Source organism: Lolium rigidum, chromosome 3 (assembly GCF_022539505.1).
Source record: "Lolium rigidum isolate FL_2022 chromosome 3, APGP_CSIRO_Lrig_0.1, whole genome shotgun sequence".
NCBI classification, from domain to species: Eukaryota; Viridiplantae; Streptophyta; class Magnoliopsida; order Poales; family Poaceae; genus Lolium; species Lolium rigidum.
The window spans coordinates 8,685,185-8,700,231 of NC_061510.1; the positions used below are offsets into that span (position 1 = coordinate 8,685,185).

The 15,047-nt window shown below is 46.0% G+C and overlaps 1 protein-coding gene across 1 annotated transcript; it reads right to left on the minus strand.

Moving 5' to 3' along the window:
• Positions 1–3,301: 3,301 nt before the first annotated feature.
• Positions 3,302–5,364, minus strand: LOC124694367 (expansin-B7-like). Its single transcript, XM_047227361.1, has 3 exons — positions 4,716–5,364; positions 4,330–4,520; positions 3,302–3,695 (listed from the first exon to the last, which is right to left on the minus strand). Exons 1-3 carry the CDS (start codon positions 5,229–5,231, stop codon positions 3,332–3,334), a joined length of 1,071 nt encoding a protein of 356 aa, XP_047083317.1. The 5' UTR covers positions 5,232–5,364; the 3' UTR covers positions 3,302–3,331.
• Between the last annotated feature and the right edge of the window lie 9,683 nt (positions 5,365–15,047).

Here is a 15,047-nt window from a genome sequence, read left to right on the forward strand (position 1 = left end):
GTGGGGTAGTGCATGATAAGAAAGTTAAGCTATTGAAAGGACATACTCATGTACGTGCATCGTGCGGCACAATTCTGAGATAAAGACTGATGCATGCATGGTAGTAGTAGGAATGTGCACTAACTAGCCGCAAATACACGATAACTTTAGGCAGTGCATTGTCTGAGAGCCGCCAATCTGCAAAAGGCAGCTCGCCGCTAAGTTAGTGCACAATCCAACTCGCCAAGTAGCAGGAAGCCGACGTTTAAGATCTTTTTCGAAAACGAAATCTGTGTACTGTTATTGTCTCTGCACCGGCAATGTATACGATTGAACCCAACTGGCTACTTTATAGACACGTTATACTTCGGTTGGGGTATAGGGTGAAAGCATTTATTTCTCAACATGAGTGACTGCATAATCACAGGATTGCGGCTCCTTCCGCCTAGCTAACTTTTGGGCTTTTAATGTTCGTTTTATGTAATGCACTTTTTGAGAGCTATGGGTTTAGACGGCTGTGTGCATCGTAGCTATGCATAGACCGGGTGAATGCTTAAACTTTTTAAATAATAAAGCACCCTTTATCGAAAAATAGACTCATTATACTTTATTACAATTTACTGATGTATACATTGCTTGTATGTAGCGAATTTGCACACCCTGATCTTTTTTGCGTGTCTTTAGTCTGCATTTAGGTTGGCTTTTGTTGTGGTTTTTCTTGCTTATAAGCAATAAGCCGAACCAAACAGCAAACCTACCACACCCACAAGTAGAAAACCAATATACATTTATCCTTAAATCCATAGTTGAGATACCAAAAACAACCCATAGTTGAGATACCTAATTGCCAAATGGATTCAAGGTATTCTCACATCACATAGCCCACAGTAGCTTTTCCACAAATTTATAGGGCACGACTTCTTTCGAATAAGGCACTACCCAACCATACACGCCTATATATAATTAATTATATCCTCTAAGTTACAAACCTGGTTGATTTTTCGATAATCTTTCATTAATTATTTATCCAAATAAGTACTCCCTCTATCATCGTTTATTAGGCGTGCGCGTACCCCTAGGTCGCAAATTTGAACAAGTTAGCATTAGTTATATGTTATAAAAAATAGATCATAATAAAGTTTAGATGTTCTATTTTCTAATGGTATAATTTTGCATTATATAATTTAAATTATATAGGTTAATTGGTGACCTAGGGATACATGAAAGACTAGTAAACTGAGACGGAGGGAGTACTTATTTTTGTTCTGGTTCAGTTTTGTGCACACTTACAATAGAAGTGTGAAGGAAAAAAAAAGAGAATTAAAAAAAGATATAATCATTAGATTTACCTACAAAATAGCTTATCTAAATGACCTCAAAATTTTCATTATTAATTGGGTAAAATGAAATATTATTTACTACAATTTTTCATATTTGAAATAAGTTAATTAAAAATATAAAATTCGCATAAGTTGCTCAAACATTCTGATGGCTTGTCTAAATGAGCTCAAAATTTCCCAGATTAGTTCGGACAAGGAAAATTATTTTATTTTTTCATAATTTAATCAGAAGACTGAAATGTTGAAAAAAAACGAAATATAGGAAGAGAGCAGAGAGACAAGTTATCTCCGGCTCGGGACGTCTGAAGGCAAGCTTAGCTACCGGCTGGAACTAAAAGAAGCTATAATCGCTGACTCACTGGATCTGATTGTTGTTAGAACTTAGCTTAAGTCTAGAGTTTATCATTTTCAAACAACAAAATAAATTATGGTTATGTTATTCCAACGTCCTCCAAACATTTTCCTCGTGCAAAAGGAACGTTGCCCTAGAATTAGTCCTTACTGTGGGTTCGGTCCACGGTCCGCAGAATCTTTTTTTGTTTTTTTATACTGCGCGAGCAGGGTCTTGAACTCCAGACCTCTTGGCTCAGATACCATATAGGATTGATGCGCTAGCCAGTTTAACCAAAAGACCGATCTGATGGAAGGAGACTAGGCACTATATTTATATTCAACAAGAGGAATACCCATTTAATTAGCAAGCACTTTGTACCACGTAGTACGTAGTACTAGTACAGATCATGCATGCTAGCTAGCCTGAAACAGTTGAGCGGTGGGAGGTTAGAAAGGCCAAACGCCCGTGAGCACACGTAGTGGCATGGCCGGATCGCAAAGATGGATAGATCGCATCCTTCCAGCGGAGCACACCAACGCTAAAAACCAAAGCGTCGCTGCAGCCAGGCACGGGCGCCCCGAGAAATTTTGTTCCATATGTGGCCGTGACCGAGAGCAATCTACCAGCATGCACCTTGATTCTCTCCGTGTCCCAGGAATGTAGAATGTTGGCACACATCAAAGTTAATATTCAAAGAACATTCTACTAATTTGAACAACTTGTACTCCCTCCATCCCAGTACACAGGACTTGCGCGTATCCCTAGGTTACCAATTTGACCAACATAATATCAATTATATAATATTAAAATTATATCATTAGAACATCTAAGTTTTCTAATGATATATATTTTATAATATATATTTTATATTATGTTGATAAAGTTTATGATCTAGAAATACATGTAAGCCCTATGAATCAGGACGGGGGTAGTAGTATTAATTACTCCCTCCACGAATAAGTGTACATTTAGCTTTTGTATTAAATAAAAACACAATTTTATAGTAGAAAAATATAATCTCATTTATGAGGCTATATTAGTATCACTACATTTTTCTTCGAATTTAGTTTCATAATGTGTCAATTTAACATCATATGTGTTAAAGTTGGATAATTAAGAAATACTGTAGCTAACTGGCAACAAAAACTAGAATTATCATTTTTAATGAATAGAGAGCTAGAGTAAGGTAGCTATAAAGACAAGTGGGAAGACAAGTGGGTGGTAGAGCGGGGATATGTACATCATACTCGTGGACAGAGGTAAGCTACATGAGCTTGTTTAGATACATACAAAAATACATATATAGGCGTAAGATACCCGTCAAAGATTGCCGAAAACTTAGGCACGACCAAACCCCGTCAGTGTAGATATTCATTACTAACAGGCCTCTTATCTGATGGGAACCACTGGCACCTCTATATAGGCCCTGGCTGAAATGTCGCTGATCAATTTCGTAGGCACCTTTAGCCATAATGATTTCCATACTAGTATATAGATATGGATACGAAGACATATATAACCACAAGATACAAGTACACGATGGACCGACGACGACACGCACCGGACGTCACAAGCGACGTCTCACAGAGCCGGTACACACACAAGCCCACACGCATCATCCTCACAAACATTATAATCTGGATGTATATATGGTCATCACAATCATCTAATTAATCAATCAGTCAAACTGGATGATGGAGCTGTAAATCTCGTTGGGTGCCCAGTCGGCGGGGATAACTTGGTCGGCGACGAGCGTCTTGCCGGACTCATTGGTGATGCGCAGCGAGAAGGGGCCCTGCAAGGGCCGTCGGGTGTCCATCCGCCAGATGGAACCCCACGACTGCTTCATAGGCACCCACTCCCCCGTCGGCGCCATCCCGTCCTCGGTTCCGGCGGAGGGGTCCGGCCGTGACTCCATGATGTCCACCTGGTCCACGTCGCCGTCGCCATTCTCGTACTCCACCAGGATGGCCAGGTAGTACGGGTTCGACCCGTGCTGGACGTGGAACGTCACCGTGAGGCCAGGGTACTGGCACGGCACCCTGCACATTCATTCAGCAATGTACTATGTCAGTGAGTGTGCATGACGTGTCGTGTCGGAAACACAGCTCGATCGCCATGGATAACAGGTAATCTCCTGTGTGTGGCAATATGCTAAGTTTCTCGGTGTCACGAGCGGCGCGCCAGATACTACTAGCGACCAAGAACATCAAAAGCTACCGATATAAATGCCGACGCTGATGCCCGTTTGTTGCCTTGTGCTAATTGAGATAGAAAATGACACGTCGCATGCGCTAGCTAGTACTAGAATCTTTTGTGGGGGCATGCTGTTCCGTTTTAACCCGATCCTTGTCGTCGCCGTCGTTAAGAAAGTCGGTTGGCATGGCATGGCGCGATGACAAGGCAAAAACAATGGCAGTGATGGCGGTTATATTTCCCCATCTAGCTTTTGTTCTGTATCTCCCGCATGCAGAAGCGGCCGGGCGTTGCAGGGTAAGCAACGGACGGTGGAGACGCAGCTATAGCGATGGATCGAAGTCACGCATGCGTATGGTCGGTAGTGCAAGTCTGGCGGATATGGTAGGGATAGGATGACGGCGACGGGGAATACAGGTAGGTGTTGTGGGTTTGTTGTTTGATCGATCATAGGTAGGTGTTGTGGATCTGTGGTACTACCTCTTGAACTGCATGTCGATGATGCCGGCGTGGCGGAGCTGGTCGTTCCGGCCCGGCACCGCCATGGCGCCGAAGGCGGTGCCGCTGAGGTCGAAGTGGTAGCGGGAGACCGGGTAGTAGTTCATGTCCGTGATGATCACCGTCTCCGGCACGCCAGAGCAGGCCGGGTGGTTCTGGGCCACGCACCGGATCTGCATTATATATTTTTTCCATTGTCAGAATGATCCAAGATCAGTTAGACGAATTATTACAGGCTGACGAGGAAACGACATGGATGTACAGCTCGATCTGCATGCATGCTGCTCGTGACTAGTAACGGACATGAATTAGTGCTGCTAATTGGAAAGTTGGAACGTAGTGCAATGGTTGAATAATGGAGTACGTACCTGGTAGCATGAGCCGCAGCCCTTGCCGTCCTTGAAAAGCGGCTCGTTTCCGCAGGAGGTCATGGCGGAGAAAGGCGGTAGGCTGACGTTCTTGAACCCGCAGGCGCCGCCGTCGTCGTCGGGCCCGGCACCGGTGGGCGCTCCGTACCATGTCGCCCTGGCGTCGAGCCAGCCGGCGTCGGCATTGGTGCCATTGGCGCTAGAATTGGCTGCCGGGGACGGAGGAGTAGGGGCCACGTAGGGCGGTGGGTTGGTGACGACCGGAGCAGGAGGGGTCGGCGCGCATGGCGGTGGGCTGGTGGCCGGTGGAGAAAGAGGAGGGGGCTGGACGTAGGGCGGCGGTTCGGTGACCGGGGAAGGCGTGGGATGAGGAGCGTGCGGCGGCGCGTGGGCGTGCGGGGGAGAGTGGTGGCTCTTGCTGCTGTGCTTGGCGGAGCAGCCAGGGCCGTGGGCGGCGAGGATGCAGAGGAGCAGAGCAGCAGCGACGGCAACGGAGGAAGAAGAGGAGGATGCCATGGCTCGCTAGCTGGGTGGCTGAATTGAAGTCCCGATGATGTGCCGGAGGGCGGTGGGCAGTGGCCGGTATTTATAGTGCCGGCCGGGCCGGGGTGGGATGGAATCGGAGCGCTCGTGATGCATGGCATGATTGGTGGCCGACGGACGGAGAAGATGGCTTGGGTAGTGGACGACGACGGGCCGTGATTGTGAATGTGATTGCCGGCAGTGGCCAATTGGTTCACATGCGGATGGAGCGACTCGGCTCACAATCCAGCCGGATGGTCACGAGCACACCTTACAGCTAGCTACTATAACATTCTATCTGTACAGTACACGCTAGTGTACTCTAGCGTTGCAAAACGTACGCTGCAGGTATTGTACAGGAGAGTTCGCCCCGCCAAGCCACGCGTGTACTTGCACTGCTGGCACTTCACTTGGGTACACGTAATCGCATTTCGTTTTGCCAAAGACAACAGGCGCGCTCATCCAAGGCATCTGTCTCTTTATCCGTCTCTCCCCCTTGGCCCTGATTTTCCTTACACTGTGGTTGAGAAGTATAATGCGTAAGGTATACCAATACGGCTAGCACGTGTCATCTTATACTCCCAATCTATCTTTTATCTTTATATACATCTATCTATATATACCTCACGAAAGGTCATGCTAAAATTATAGAGATCAGTATTTTCTACACACTGCGGCTTCATGTAGTGGGGACCAAAGCTGTCACACCCCCTTCTCGTGGATCATCTTTTTCAGTTTTTAAAAAATGTAAAAAAATGATAGAAACATCAAAAAATTAAAATCTTTTAAGATGTCCACATGTTATGTAATCTAGTTATTATGAAAAATTAAATGATATATTTTTGAAAAAGTGTTATGTTTTTGCAAAATGGATCTGAATTTTACATACGACCCCATATGAAATGCTTTTATATGAAAAAACATCTATAGAAAAAGATACATCCCGGCCGATTTACCAATTTTTGTAGAATCCTCCAAAATGAAAGGGAAAATAAAGATGTTGGACATTTTAGATGTCGCTGAAAAAAATGGAAAAAAAAAAGTTATCCGTGGTGGTACGCCACTGGTAAAAAACACTACACCGTGAGATTTCCCTCCTCCTTATAAGGTCCCTCGAAACGATAATGGAAAACAGAGGATCTTGAGTACTATTAGAAATTCAAAAGAATTGCGTAGAGAGGGACCATTAAGAAACTCGAAAAAGCTCGGATTCGATTACAGAAAGTCAAACTAGAAGTGAATGAGTATCGAATGAATGGATACTCTGATATAGAACGAGAAAAATGAAATTTGATTAATGCCACTTCTATTACTTTAGAACAATTTGAAAAGTCTGAAAATGAAACCCTTTATTTTGAAAAACAAAGGGCAATGAATCAGGTCCGACAATGGGTTTTCCACTAGTTTCGCTCTATCTCTCGCCCCCTTCTTGCGCAGCCACTCACTTTTCATCCATCTCTTCCCGCAACTACTTTGGTTTCTAGGCCCGAGCGCCCACCTCCGCACACCCCGTCGACCTTGCTGCCCTCCTTCTTCCTCCTCGTCCCTGCCCCTGCCTTGACCTCGCCGGCCTTGCCCCTGCCTCGACCTTGTCGGCTTTGCCCCTACACGACCTCGGTGACCAGCCCTGAACCTGTCGTCGCCTCTTCCTACACGTATGACAATGCGGAGCCGCCGCCAAGATGCAGAACAACCATCGGCCGCTAAGAACAAAAATATTCGAACAATCGTAAAAAAACACATATTTAAATGGATTTTGCTCAAAAAAAATTCAGTACATTACTGCAGACCAAGATAATTCTTCAACCCCTGGATTTGGACACACCTGTGAAAAGTAGAGTGTTGGCGGTGTGCACATTAGTTTTGGTTCGCCACCTTGCTGTCCATGACAAGTTCCCCGGTTTCATTTTCATTATGGTACTAAGACCTGATGAATATATGTGCCTCCGAGTTGTGGTACTTGTCGAAGGGACCTGAGATTCAAATTGATCATCCTTCATGTACCACTTGTCTCCTTTTCGGGGTAACCATGTCAATCGAGACGGTGGTTACCTATGTTCTACCCCCCGCATTTCCTTCCCCCCACTCCGTTAGCTTCTTAGCTACAGCTAGCGCTTCATTGGCAAGAAAAACCTGCAAGTCATCTTCCGTAAGCGGCGGAAAGTGATGGTGGGTCTATTGGAAACCGTTACCCTCACGGATCATCTCCCTTACCATACATTTAAAGCGGCGAAGGCTTTGCAGAACTTGCCGAGGGCGCATGTGTTCACAATATTTCCCATGAGATTCTGGTTGTTGTACTCTTCCTGGAACTTGTATCGTGTGTGCTGCCATGACAAGAGTTGGACGCACAAATGTCGTTTGCTCTTATGTCGGATGTTCGTCTCGTTCAGATTGACGGTGTCTCGAAGGATTGCTACCAGTTGGAGACTGTACCCCTTAGCGAGGTTTTTAGGGGTGTGTAGGCAACCCAGTGCCAAGGTCCACCTCTGTGACTTCCGATTGGACGGTGTCAATCGTGGACGCCTATCCTTCCTTCTACACTTGGCTGCCACTAGTCTCCTTACAATCCCTGGTGGCTCCACTAGTAGTTGTATCGTCCCCTTTGCTATCGGCATCCTCCATCTCATTGTCGATGCTGCCCTCATCATCATCATCGCTGCTCGTAGGTGATGGAATATCTGCGTCCCCTTGGCTTGGTATCGACGGCCCTCCCTCGCCCTCATGTTGCAGCGCAAGGACGTACTCGGCAGCGGCGTTGCGGTTTCCGGTCGACGACAAGGCTAGCACTAATTAAAGATGCAAGGTATTAGTAACCAAATATATCACAGAAAAATTAGACATGGCTAGCACTAACTAAAGATGGTTTTTTGTTGACCATGTTTAAATCATGCAAACGCATGAAAGTTTCGGGAGGCGTTCTTACCATATCTGAGAAGATTCCCCAATCAGTTCGGAAATTTTGGAGAATATTTTCAGTTCATTGCAAAATGTGGGGAGTGATAGAGCAAAAAAACAAGAGGTCTTAAAATTCCTCTCATTTTCATATTTCTTGAAATCAAACATGATGCTCTTGATCAGACACATTACATCTTCATTCCTGGTAAACAAACTTGGGATATTACATACGAAACTAAGAAAGAAAAGGTTTTTGTTTTTATTTCTTAGTCAACTATAATTGATATCTATAAGTAAATATGACTACCATGATGTTTGTCAGAGAATGTGTGAATATCCATCACATATGGTGGTCGTAAATTCCGATGTTTAGGAACAATCATACATGACTTGTTCCGCACTAATGTAAATTCAAGGGCACCATGTTCAATGTGAAACAATACGGAAACTCGTCAAATAAATACCAATAGAAGTGGACAATTTGAAAAGTAAAAAATAAATGGGAGACATGGACTGAGATTGCCTCAGAATATAAACTAAACTGCATTACAAAAATTGTAACTTACACATTTGATCAAAATTAAGCTCTGAAGCAGTTGCTTCTGGCCTTCCCGGCAGCAAAGACTATGGGTGAGGCATCCTGGGCCATGGCCCATCCTTTATTTGAGTTTAACCAGTATAATATTTCGGACCACCAGTAAAAGATGGACACTATGTCTGTACTAATAGGCCTACTTTGCTGACCGGCTGAGGCTTAGTATTGCTCCATGCTCTGCTTGTGCTCCCTGGTAACGGCCCTATCCTACATGGCTTGTATGGAAAGGAAACTTTTATATGGTTACTTTCCATGAGAAAATAACCTAAACCTCGAGCCTTGGAAGTGCTCATGTAGTAAGAGATTACTCTCCCATTCGATGCAAACATAGCTATCTCTTTGTACGGATGGAATCCAAGAAAATCAAATGTTGCACTAAGACCTCACACCCCAGCAAAATCTTCAACGCTGACCACATTTTCATTGCTTAGATCCCATTCAGAATTATCTTCTACTGCTTCTTCGTTGTTGTCGTTTCCTTATAAGATCCAGGATCCACCGACGACAATGTTGCAAGGGCATTTGGGGACATGACCAAAGTTGATGTCATTCTTAAATATCCACTCCAGCCATGGGCGGCGCCAGGGGTATGCCCCTATATGCCCAGGCATACCAATAGATTTCGGCCCAAAAAATTTTTATTAGGCCCAAGCGGCCAAGCCCATAGACTGCCTCCATTACGTACTCAGGACGCTGCCTCCTCCCAGCGACCCAGCCTCCGTATCGTTCCGCCGAAGCAACGAGGCACGAGACAGACAGAGTCAACCCTACCGATTGGCGGCTGGGCAGGGTGACCGGCGGCGACCGCCTCACCGGCGACCTGCGGGCTGCGGCCAGGAGGACTCGGCGTCTCGGCGACTCGCAGCCTCGTGCCCTCGTAGGTATGAATCCTCTCCTCTCTTGCCTCTTCCCCATTTCAATTTAGGATTTAGATGTTCATAGTTGTCTATTAAATTTGAAATTACTTGCACCAAATTGGTATTTTAGGTATTTAGGAGAGCAGTAGATTACTAAACTAGCACTAAAATTAGTAGATAGAAAATTAGAGTAGGCCATTTGTTCATATCTCAATTTTACATTGTTTTGGTTATTATGTAGATGAAGAAAAAGAATGGTGCTGGGCTTGCTGGAAGCAGCATATATGCAATGTGGAATAAAGCTTCAAAAGCAAAGAAGATAGATGAAACATCCACACCAAATCAGATTGTTGTTGAATCAAGTGCTTATCATGATGAGGTTGAGAACAATCTTCAGTTGGCGCTAGTGCAAACACCAGATGAAGAACGTGAACCCGACAACAGCGTCGGAAACGCAGCCCCAATTGTGGAAGATAATTTGTCAACTGATGAAGATGATGAAGCAACACATGAAGATTTGCAGGCCCTCAAACATGACCCTGGCAAGCGGATTCCCATATCAAGATATGTTGTCAATGACCAAGATAGAGTAAGAAGGAGATACATTGAGATGGGGCCATGCCAACTAAAGAATCACAAGTTTTTTGTCATAGTAAAGAGTAGAAAAGATCGCGGCTTTTGCCATGTTTGGTTTGCAGAATTTCCATGGATTGAGTATAGTGTGGAAAAGGATGCTACCTTCTGCTTTGTTTGCTATTTGTTCAAGGATAAAACAAAATGTCCCGGTGGAGATTCATTTGTGAAGAATGGTTTTAGAAACTGGAACATGAAAAGTAGATTGGAGAGACATGAAGGTGGTGTTGGTAGTGCTCATGCTGAAGCTCAGGAGAAATTTGATATGTTCTGTACACCAAGAGCATCAATCTGAGCATCTCTTTGTTCAAGCAACTCACAATACAAGGCTTTGTATTTGCAGTGTTTGACATGGACACTCAAGTGTTTGAGGTTTCTATTGCATCAAGGCTTGGCATTTAGAGGACGTGATGAAAGTGAAGATTCACTAAATAAAGAAAATTTCCTTGAGCTCTTAAATTGGCTTGCAGGAAATTTTGAAGAGGTTAACAAGGTGGTTCTCAACAATGCTCAACAGAATTGCAGGATGACTCACCATGACATAAAACATGATCTGATCAAATGTTGTGCGCGGGAGACTACTAAACTACTCATTGAAGAACTTGATGGTGGTCAGTTTGCAATACTTGCAGATGAATCTAGTGATGTGTATCAGAATGAGCAGTTGGCTGTTTGCTTGCGCAATGTTGATAAGAAAGGAAGGGCAGTTGTAAAATTAATTGGTCTTGCTCATGTTGAGGACACTACCTCTTTGACACTTCAAGCTGCAATTCAAGAAATGCTTATGGAGTACAACTTGACATTTGCCATGGCCCGTGGGCAAGGATATGACGGAGCTAGCAACATGAAAGGTAATACCAATGGTCTGAAAAAACTAACTATGGATGAGTCTCCTTCAGCCTATTATGTGCACTGCTTTTCCCATCAACTACAGCTAACTCTTGTAGCTGTTGCTAAGGAGAGTGGAGATTGTACTTGGTTCTTTCAGTAGCTTGCACACTTGTTAACTGCTCTTGGCATGTCTTGCAAAAAGATGAGGATATTGTTGCAAGAAATTTTGTCATTTGAGTTTGAGCAGAGCTTTGCAAACAGAAGACCAAGATATTGTTCATGCTATTCAGCTACTTGACAATACGAAGTATTACTTGGCGGGCTTGAGGTCTGATCCCGGATGGGACAATTTCCTCATTAAGGTAACATCTTTCTGTACAAAGCACAACATCAAAGTTGTTGATATGAAGGCGCATTACTATCCAGTTGGTCGACCTAGAAGAGGTGATCTCTTTAATGGTGCAGATAATTACCATTACTTCCATGTTGATATGTTTGTGAGTGTCATTGATAGGCAAATTTCAGAACTAAATGGCAGATTTGATGAGCTGAACATAGAACTACTTAATTGCATGGCAGCATTCTCTCATGTTCGCTCATTTGCTGCTTATGATCAAAATAAGTTGGTCAAGCTTGCTTCACAGTTTTATGCTACTGTTGCGGTCAGAAACCCACCGGCGGGCAGCGACAGGCAACACCGTAGAGCCGGGAATCTCCCAGGACTGCGGCTGGCCCTGGTCCCTCCGAGCGACGGCCCGCAAAGCCTTCTGCACACACGTCCGATGCTGATGCAAGGGCGTGCCACCTGACCTATACCTGGTCGGGAAGGTGTTGGATGATGCCTCGCTTAGTTTCCTGCATGGCATACACGTAAACGTTAAATACGAGCCTCGATCGGCTCTCGGGTTGTCCTGTGAATCGGCTCAAAGAGCCGATCCACCCATGATGCGTACGAGGTGTACGATCAGATGGTGGTCCTGCTTGATCAAGATAAAGCTGAAGCGACCTACTACGATTTGGGGTTTTCACCGCACAATCGGAACATCTTACTCGTGATTGGACCTCGCGACCGCGCACGGTGATCGTAAGCCGATCCTAGACAGGGCCTAAAAACCAACACGAGGTTGATCCTCGGAACGTCCTGTCTAGGGCTAGCAAACGACACCCTACACGCCGCTGGATCTTCCAACCCTTTGTAAGGCCTAACAATGCAGATATTAAACTAATCATTGAAGAACAAGGAGCAATCATAACGGATCGGATCTACTAAACAGTGATCAAGCGGGGTGCCGCCCTTACACCCGTGACAGACGTAAGGGCGGCTAGATGCCTAAGGGTTGCACGACGATAGCATATGATACGAAGAACAATGCTAACCCTAAAACACCTATGATAACCACGTTGCTCGCCATCAAAAAGGCTTCAGTACGAGCAACGCATGGAGGACGAATAAACGTGTGCTGCCTAGATCGCAAGATGCGATCTAGGCAGCATGGTGCTTACCCGGAAGAAACCCTCGAGACGGGGGAGTTGGCGATGCTGTAACACCCCATTTTCCAGAACCTGCATTTTTCCTACTGTTTTAAATTTAGGGCCAACAAAAACTTTTCATTTTATGATTGCATGAGTTTTTGTTTGAGTCATGAGTGTTCTGGTCTTAAAAATTTCTTTAGGTTTATTCAAAATTAGGGAGTTACCTTGGTTAATATTATAACCCCATTTTAAGATCAGTAGGGTTTGAACCATTTTGTGTTTGGCTATGACCTTCACCACCATTTCTTTTTCACTTTACTAAAAACCCTAGCTTTTTGCTGTTGACCATCACCATCCTCATGAGGGGGAAACACCTCCCTCCCTTATTGGGAAAATGATATAGTATCACCTAGGGTTTTCACCTTAAACACCATCATCATCTTTTTATTCTTTCTTTTCACATTTGTGCACTTGATCCCTTGTCACTCTTGGGCACATGCACTTGGCATGGCCTCTCCTTTTCTCACCCCTGCCCCTTCTCTTTTCTCTCCTCTCTCTCTTGAGTTTTGGTCGAGAGACAAGAGGGGAAACCTCCCCTCTCTCTTTTTCTTTCTCTCTTCCCTCTCTTTCTTTTCTGTTTTCGGGCCGTGGACACCACCACAACTCTCTCTCTCACTCGGCCCAACCTTACCTCGCACCACCCCCTCTCTTTTGGCCCAAAACATCACCAGCACCCCCCTCCCGCGCCAAAACCCTAGCCACTAAACGCACGCGCGCGCCACGGTGGTCAAGCGACATGATGGCTCGACGCCTCGCTTCGCCCGCCATCACGCCTCGCCTGCCGTGCACCCCCTCGTTTCCCTCCCCTCGGCCGACGCCACCGGGGCTACGTCACCGCGGGCCCTACGCGTGGCGCCTGCCCTCGCGCGCCCGTTGGCCATCGCCACCGCCCACGCCACCGCCTCGCCTCCCTCCGCCTATATAAACACCACCGGAGGCACGCCTCCCCTTCGGCTCCCCCACTCACTACGCCGCAAGGCTGCTCCACTCCCTCTGCGGCTGCTCGAGCGGCGGCCGAGCCATTGTCGTCGCCACGCCGAGGCGCTCACCACGGTCACCGCGTGGGTGACGCGCGAGAGGTCGACGCCACGGCGCCAACGCCGCTCCTCGCCCACGATCTCCTTCTCCCATGACGCCTCTTGCACCTCCCGACCCTGCCCCTCCCTTCTTCTCCTCGGGAACGCCACGGACGCCGCCGCTCCACGACGCTCGGCGCGCCGTCCGTGACGCGGACGACGCCGAGCAAGGAGGAGCGGCAGCCCCCGGACACCGCCGGCACCCGCACGCCACGCACGCCTACGCCACCGACCCGTCCGCACCGATCCACGCCGCAGCCAGCCGCCGGTAAGCCCCCGGCCGCCCGTTCTTCCTCCGCGCCGGCGGCGCCTCCGACGTCGCGCACGCGCCGGATCCGGGCCGTCGGATCCGGATCGGGCGGGTGCATGGCGCATGCACGGCCACGACGGCGTGCATGGCCACGTCGGCCTGCCGGACCCGCCACGGGCCCCGGCCCTTTTTCTTTTTCTTTTTCCCGGCCACCGGAGAGCCCCACCGGGCCGGCCCATTCGGCATAGCATCCGCACGGCCCGGGCGTTCCCGCCCTTTCTGTCTTTGAAAAATTTGTCAAACAAAGTTTTAAAATGCAAATCTGCTCGTGAACTGTTTCGTTAATAAAATTTGTTTGGTAGCTCCGATTGACATGATTCCAACTGCATTAGAACCAGTATGTAAATACCTTTCAGATGCCACTGGCCTTGTATTTTTAGGATTTTTGTACGATTTCTAAAGTATAAAACACGATCACTCGTATTCTGGTTAGTATTTCTAATTCCAAAAATTGAAAAATAAATATTTTTGAATGATTCCAATTGTGTTAATCTTGTATTGTTACTGTGCATCTAGGAAAAATACCAGAAACCTCTGTTAGTAATGTTTAGTCTCTGGTAATGATTGTAGGTGAGTCACATGAAATGATAGGGTTAGGGTTTGATGTTTTTAATTAAACCTTGATGCATTGTTTATCAAAATGACCAAATCATGTTTGTTTTCTGCCAAACCACTCCCCTGCATACTTTCTCTTTCATTTGTTACACTTGGTTATTGAATATATGTTGATTGTTTGTATCGTTTACTTTGGCGACGCTAGATACGAACGAGGGAGAGGTTGAAGGGGAGGACTTTGGAGAAGGATTTGAGGCGGACCAGGGACACGCCAACCAAGGCAAGCCATCTTTGAACTCTGAATGATGTGGTGTTGGATGTCATTTGTTGATATCCCTAAGCATCTTGTCTCTCTTTATGTGGTGATCTCTTTTTGTGATCTATGTATGGTTGTAATAGGAATAGTTCCTTGTGGTGGTTTTTCATCTTGGTTCACACATGGGAGAGGTGCATGGTGTCACGGCCATGCTATTACCTTGAGTCTTCATAAGTGCTCAACCCGAGCATATACCATCCATAGTT